General features: G+C 41.4%; 1 protein-coding gene across 1 annotated transcript; it reads right to left on the bottom strand.

The window, feature by feature from the left end:
- Positions 1–2,022: 2,022 nt before the first annotated feature.
- CCR1 (cinnamoyl coa reductase 1) lies at positions 2,023–5,312 on the bottom strand. Its single transcript, XM_087383633.1, has 7 exons — positions 5,038–5,312; positions 4,630–4,848; positions 3,693–3,847; positions 3,325–3,510; positions 3,046–3,208; positions 2,689–2,878; positions 2,023–2,345 (listed from the first exon to the last, which is right to left on the bottom strand). Exons 2-7 carry the CDS (start codon positions 4,823–4,825, stop codon positions 2,198–2,200), a joined length of 1,038 nt encoding a protein of 345 aa, XP_087239759.1. The 5' UTR covers positions 4,826–4,848; positions 5,038–5,312; the 3' UTR covers positions 2,023–2,197.
- Between the last annotated feature and the right edge of the window lie 2,789 nt (positions 5,313–8,101).

The raw sequence follows: 8,101 nt of genomic DNA, 5'->3' as shown, positions 1-8,101 counted from the left end.
GTACTCCAAAATCTTTCACAGATAGTGTATGAGAAACACATGATGGACCATCCATATCGAGTGGACCCATCTTTTGCAATGAAGAACTAGATCATCTCACACCAATGAGACACCAATCATGAGATCTAGAGATTGGGAGCGACTTTGGCATGTTCCAAATGTCCAAACACCTCCACCTGGCATGCAAAATCTTTCCATATTCTAGACTCTTTCTTATTGGAGACATCATGAAGTCCCATATCTATTGGCCCCAATGCATATATTCAAAAATGTCACAAGGACAATGCAATATTTAATTCACAAACCTCCTACCATTCTGACGAATTAGCTAAAGATTGAATGAGAATACACAAACTTGTATATGAAAGAGCTTGTCAAAATGGGCTACAAAGTGACAAAGCTACAATGTCTGGATCATTTAAGTCGGTATGCAAACGGTTGCTATCTAGACTATGGAAGGATCATTGCCACAAAACAAATGTGGGTAGCATCATTGATAGATTAGGAGGTGATAACTATAGCATTTTGCAAGGTACAGCTAACCCCCAAGGTAACCCCATCTATATTCAAGTGGAAAAGATTCTTAAGGATGATATGGTGTAGAATAACGACATGATTAGATTGTAGAAGTTCCCTCCCCACATGGTAAATTGTAGGTGCTTGCATCACTAATTAGTCAATCGATGAGAAGTGAAAGCCATTTTGTATGATCACTCTATGATCATGATGTGACCTTGTACCCACCATTGCTCACCCATTGTATCTATACCTAAGAGAAGCTCCCCGCATGCTACTGGAGATGGAGGGAGTTGCTGAGCCCAGCATTCCAACCTCTGCAAGAATTCCATCCCCATGTGAGGCAGTTGGGGCCAAATTATACCTTGAAGCTTGCTCCCCCTCCTTGAACATGCAATCTAGTCCCCCTGTCCACCAATGGGAGAGGATCTTTCCTCCCACCAGTCCAATGCTGGGCTGGAATCCCAGATTTCAAGCTCTCTGGGATGGCATTTGACTGCCAAGGAGCCTCGCTGAGCCAGCTCTCTAGCTCCATGGGGTTGCAAATAAATTCTGCTAGTAGGGCTCCCCCAGAGCCACTGGTTCGCACAAGGAGGCTCTCTAAGGTAATATAGCCTCATACCCAAGGTACCTAGCATGGCATAGCCTCATACGCAAGGTACCCATCACTAATTAGTCAGCTGAGGACAAGGGAAAGCCATAACATTTTGTATGATCATGAATCATGATATGACCTTATACCCATTGTATCCATACATGAGGTATCCATTATGATGTAGCCTAGCATGTCATAGCTTCATATGCAAGGTACCCATCCCAACCATTCTTGCGATAGTGTGAGTTTCAAAGGATATCCCGCGATGCCCTATGAAGTAGAGTTATTAGACTAAGAAGGTATATAATTTTCTTCATTTAAATGAATTAATCGATTCGAATTTTTGGTTGTTGGGGGTGGACAGTTTAAAGTGGAATGAGTTTGTTTAGGGGATGTGGAAAGTTATTTACCGTGGTAGATTTCAAAGCATCTACCATGATCTCTCTCTCTCTCTCTCTCTCTCTCTCTCTCTCTCTCTCTCTCATGCACACGCACACGCACATGCGGACACACATACACACACACATGTTTCGGCATATTACCTTATCCATCGTCATGCACACAAACACGTGACAGGGTAATATGCCTCCACATGAGAACTCAATTTCTTCGCAGATAGGAGAACATTATCAATTCATGATGTCGTGCATAATTTTAGACACACACACACACACACACGGCACACACACACTTACATTCATTGCAATGTAGCATGTACAAGAGTACAAGTCATGAAGTGGCACCAAGTTCTAAGTGTGGGTGCACGTGTGTGTGTGTGTGTGTGTGTGTGTGTGTATGTGTGTTTGTGTTTTTGTGTGTGTGTGTGTGTGTGTGGAGAGAGAGAGAGAGAGAGAGAGAGAGAGAGAGAGAGAGAGAGGAGTATAGTGCCACGTCTTTGACATGTAGGTACATTAATAAGTGTGACGATGCCGTCTGTGTTACATGGGGTGTGCTATTAAATTTTTCTATACAATCATAGGATAGATATAATTGATGATCAAATTGATTTCTGTTCAATGTGATCCGAGCCTAGCCAGGTAGCTTAGCTTTGATTTGGATTAATTTTAGCGGGATTACTTTGTGCGATCAGTTGTCGATGACGCCCTTCTCTTGTAGGCTGATCACCGTGTCACGTAAACATTTTTTGAGCGGCATGAATTCGAAGCCCAGATTGCGCAGTTTCTGGTTGGAGAATTCGTATGGCTTTACCCTCGGCTTCGAAACATCTGAGCACCTGCCAATTAGACAGAATTCCGATCAAGCATCACGTAATTTGTAAGATATCTGATTGATCATCACTTCAGATTCTACTCAAACTCGCTGCATCACACACTGTCGGATGGAGTAACTGACGTCGTATTAGTTTGAATTGTTTTTTATCATTTTCTAAACTGTCTGATCGATGTTTGAATCGTCTTTCATTTACTAAACTGTGTGATATATGGAGGAGCTGACTGTAATTCGTTTTTCATTTTGTAATCACTTTTGCAGATGAACAACAAACGATCTGCTGCGGCATTCACAGCTGCAAAATTGCTGCAGGAATTATGATGATGATGATGAAAATTTCTGCTTACTTGTTCGGAACTGGGTAATGCGGAAAGAGTTCTGCGAGTAGATCACAAACATCACCGCGATGCACCACGCTCTCAGCGCAGAGATAACGCCCGCTGGCTGAGGGTGTCTCATACAGAAGTATGCAAGCGTCTGCAACGTCCCTTACATCGACGTAAGCTTGAACATGATTTGTGTATGTTTTCGCTGAGCCTATCAACACAGATCAGACATTCCCTCAGTTATGCTTTCAAATCACAGTACAGAAATTCCCAATTCATTGCTTGCCCCTATCAGATCAAACCCTGATGCAGGAGGTAGGACTGTCAGCAATACGGTAGAGGATTTCGGAACTGGGTGCACTCTGCACACATAATTACCGTTTAGATATTTGAGAATGTGAATGGTGCTGGCATTCAATGTTGATTGCAGCAACGGCCCAAGTACCAGTGAAGGATTTAGCACGATCAAGTCCACCTTTCTCTCGCGTGCGTTATCCCAAGCTGCCTTTTCCGCCACAGTCTTTCCATAGCAGTACCAATTCTGATAAATAGACACGGATTAACGCCCGCGATAGACATTCCCAAAAGCAATGACCGTTTATCTGTGAGCACCAGAAATCTGATGCTAGCTTTCAATCAATTTGATTATATATGTACCTTTGTCTCTTTACAGTAATCGAGATTGCTCCAGCAGGTTTCATCAACAACGATGCTGGGGTCTCGATGAGGATCCATGTAGACGGCTCCAATGGAGGAGGTGAAGACGACGCGTTTAACACCGGCTTGGACGGCGGCATCGAGGACATGGAGGGTGCCTTTCACAGCGGGATCGACCATTTGGACCTGTAGAAACGGGGTACGATGAGCACGATGAGGAGCGAGGAAGCAATCTGGAAGAGTTTTTGACCGGGAGATGCGTTGTGATTGAAAAGAAATTCCGTCGAGAGATGCAGAAAATCCGGAGAATGTAAGATGCGCGGAACAGATTAGCAATCAATTTTGGAATTAATGGTGAGGATTCATACGGGGTCGTCGGTGACGGGGGAGGCGAGGTGGAAGACGCCATCGCAGCCTTGGATGACCGAGCATAGAGTTTCGTAGTCGAGGAGGTCGGCTTTGACGAGGATTAATCTGTGGGCGGCTCCTTCCAATGTCTTGAGGTGAGCATTTTTCGGATCATCTGCATACGACAGCGCCAGAAATGGTGATGAATCATGATCAGAACAAGTTATCGTATCTTGCGAAGCAGAGATTTACGACGGCTGCAAGAATAATTCGCAAACCAGCCGATGATATTCACCTCGACGGCTTATACAAACTCTGCTTATCTGAATCATCTCGCCAAGCAGATATTTACAACTTTCAATCCGGCAAGAAGACGAAATCGATGATCAGCTACTTGATAACGAAGCTACATCGCTGCTCGCAATCTTCAATCTCACATTTGCAAAATTGCTTCCATGAAATTTCACTCCTAAATTACACATCGCTTCCCAAGTGATGATCGATGACATGATATCATCCGTGACGCCACATGAAATTTTACTCCTAAGAACATGGTTTCCGGCACAACCTCACACACGAAATTTTACGCCTAAAACGTGCTTTCTTTCTACGACGCATTCCACAACGACTCGTTGCAACTGCCCACAGATGACCAACAACAGCTTGATTCAGAGAAGCTATAGCTATCTGCAAGCCGGAAAAACCCACATTTGCAAAGTTACATGAACTCAAAGTACACGCACAAAAATCCTTCCACCTCATTGTCGAATTGCTCTGAATTTCTGCCGCCTATGTACACAAATTTCGCTCAAGCTGAATATCGTTCAATGTTGCAGTGATATTTGTTCATATTCTCTCCTTTTTCAGGAGAAATCGTTGGCGATCCTTATCAACCAATCGGCAACTCTTTCCTACTAATTCTCTACACCTCAACAAAATCATTGGGGGATTTCTTACCGGGGTTTCGCACTGTTCCTTTCACAGTGTACCCTCTGTCCAGAAGGCGCTTCACCAGCCATGACGCTATGAATCCTCCCGCCCCAGTCACGCAAACAGTCTGCCCATTTCCGCTTTCGTGGGTTCCGTTGCTTTCTACCTTGTGGCCATCTTCATTAGCCATGGTCCGTCCAGCACTCATAGTCTCCTCTGGCATTCTGCTTCGTCCGCTGCAGTGATCTGGACATGTCGCCATAATAACGGATTATATTAAGAGAGGAGAAATTTTGCATCACCTTGCATGTTTTTGCACCAGAAAGCATGCCGTGTGATGCGTTTCTACGCATGCGCTCGCGTAATTCAGCAAAGGCGAGCCGAGAAATGCTAAAATGGTGCAGCAGAAGCGAGATGCGGAGCGAAACAACTCACCAGAGCATGAACAAGCAGCAGGGCGGGGTGGATGGGCCGGAAATCGAGAAGTGCGAGATATGATCTAAAAGCAGAGACGAAGGGTACGAAAGGTGACGAGGAGAAGAGAATCTCTAAGTGGATGAGATGCGGAGAATGAGAGAAAAGGGAAGAGAAGCAGCGGATTTAAGGGAGGTGGGAGGACGCCATAGCCAAGAGCTTGTTAAAGCATGAGAATAGCCAAAGGCTTACGTGAACCATATCGTAATCTCAAATGGACAAGCCACCTTGTTTGTTTGGTAGAGTGGTTTGGTGAGTTAATTCAAAATCAATCTCTCTCTCTCTCTCTCTCTCTCTCTCTTCATCTCTTAAAAAAAAGTGTGTGTGGTGCCTCACAAAACAAAGAATGTGTGTGTGTGTTATTCTTTGGGTCTGCCTACGTGAAGGCAACGCTCAGCACAAGCAAAAATACATGTTTATTTAATTCATTTTGGCCATGTTTTTGCTAGATGGTGATTTGTGCATGCCCCCAACATTTTTAGCCCCTCTCTCTCTCTCTCTCTCTCTCTCTCTCTCTCTCTCTCTCTTTCATTGGATGTGTTGTAGGTGTCCATGTGGTTACACATACCACCTCATATCAATATCTTATACCAATTGTGGTTGTATGTGTGGGTTCCATCACTTTGAAATACTCCAAAGCATGGTACATAGAGATTATCCCAACGCATTTAAACATCGTGATGCGCATCACTAGGGTGGCCTCATGAGTCATGGGGACCATGAAGCACTGTGAGAGGTTACCCCACCTAATGATAGAAGCATGTCTCCCACAAAGGCAATGGCTATATAACGAGTATGATTGCATCCTCCTATGTTGACTAAGCCCTTATTCTTCTTGGTGTTAAATTTTTTAGGCTAGTGATGCCACATTGGCACAAGGTAAGGAAATCCTACCGAAAGTTGATCGGAATCCATGGTAAGAGTTGCATCAAAAGATAACACTAGTGGGTGATTGGAGGTACACGTGTATGGACTACTAGAAGCTCACTAAATACCAATGTATATAGATGTGACTCGACCATGCCTTGCTATTGAAAAACTAGATACAAACTCCCCCCTTCATCTTCCTCCTCCTTTAAAGAATGTCCATATTTCTTGTAACTCAATAATATCATCTCTAAATAATATGTGCCTAGATATTGAGAACATATATGGCACTTTATAGCACACTCATATTTGGCGGGTGCAAGCACAAGAGTACTTATGTTATGTAATTGTTCCTTACAATCATGAGGCAGTGTGCTAAGTATACGTTCTAATCTGACAAAATTCTTCTACATGCATGACATTATTGACTGTTACTTTTAGTGCAAGGAAGAATGTAGGAATGAAGTTGGAATCTCTTGTAGTTGCTAGAAATACTATATAGGCAGCATGAGAATCCTTTGAAGGTCATATAGTATGTTTATACATGTAGGATAGACATGAGAATTTCACAAAATGTTAGATATAGTATTATTCTATATGGAACGATAATATACAAAATTTGTAAGCAAATAATATAAATCATGAGTATTGCATGCCTTAACATATAAAGTAAGATGGCAACTTACACCCTCTACCTTAAAGTACAAAGTAAAGGGAATTTATAGGTCCCTTAGTCTTAAAGTACAAAGTAAGATGGCAATTTACACTCTCATCCTTTAAGTACAACCTTTAAGTACAAAGCACTAGACTCTTAATAACCTCTTGTCATCTAATACACTACTTAGATTAGCCAGGTCATGCCTTGTGGATTTTGTAAGGAGCTAAAGTAGGAAGGGCACAATGGGTGCTATGCCACGTTCATAAAGATTTAATTCTAATGCCTTTATAAATCTCAATCTCTCTCTCTCTCTCTCTCTCTCTCTCTCTCTCTCTCTCTCTCTCTCTCTCTCTCTCTCTCTCTCTCTCTCTCCTTTTGGCCACCTCAATTTATTATAGCACATTTTTTACTACCTTCTGACTTTCCCTTCCCCCTCTCTCATTTCTCATCGTCTAGGGTATGATGTCACACTCCACTTCCACTCTAGCAACTTACTTTTCAAACCATGTCATTATACCCTTTGCCCACTAGCACTACTACAATGGGACATATTCTATGTACATTGTCAAGAAGCAGGTACCCAAATTCCCACAATATATATTCCACAAAACTTTCATATCTTGCCTTTTATCCATGCAATCTCAACAACTCCAAGAAAAAATTAACACATTGCTTCATACATCTTCCTTAGGTGTTCCTAATCAAAGAATTTCCTACATATAGCTTTTATATCATTTTGAGCGGCAAAAAAATTTGTCATAGTTAGTTATAATTTGATGCTATAATGAGAACACAACTATTTACTACACATCTCAAGATCATTTGAAAAGTATTGCCACATAATTAGATTTGAGAATACACTTCATAGCAAAAATGTGCACTTTACCATTTTGTATCCATTAAAATGGCCACATTGACAAATGTAAAACATTGTACTTGATGCAAACGAATGTAGCTCTCATTAACATTCTTCACAACCTAGATCATAATGTAAATGTATATCATGAAGCGTTGTTTATTTAGCCTTCTCCTATATGGAATTTTATTAATTTTGTACCTCAAACTTTTTTGATATGTCTAAATTTTATCTAATTAGCAATAATAGTTGCAAAGAAAGGGGATTATTTTGGTATCTTTTAAGAAGATGTAGCTCCTACAGTATCTAAAATGAAATTTCAAACCTTTATAATCTAATTCATGGAAAAAGTTTGTAATATAGTTGAATATGTGGTCATCTATGTCAAGGTAAGATGCATTGCAATTAATAAAATATTTTTAAATACCAATGAAATTAAGTGATAATATAATATAAAGTCACACAAAAACCACAAAATAAAGGAAGAAATAATGAATGGCAATTACTTGTGTAAAAGGACCTCAAAGAAATTGTCAAGTGGTTGAGGATTATGACCCCACTATGGTATACTCACAAGGTGTCAAAGAGAAAATAGATTTGATAGGGCCTTTTGAGCATGACATTCCCAACTAGTTTTCAATTCG

Source organism: Dipteris shenzhenensis, chromosome 13 (assembly GCF_047967505.1).
Source record: "Dipteris shenzhenensis isolate YYH24624 ecotype China chromosome 13, Dip_SZ_1.0, whole genome shotgun sequence".
Classification (NCBI taxonomy): domain Eukaryota; kingdom Viridiplantae; phylum Streptophyta; class Polypodiopsida; order Gleicheniales; family Dipteridaceae; genus Dipteris; species Dipteris shenzhenensis.
The sequence above is the reverse complement of the archived record's forward strand: the minus strand, read 5'-3'. Positions and strand labels throughout refer to the sequence as shown.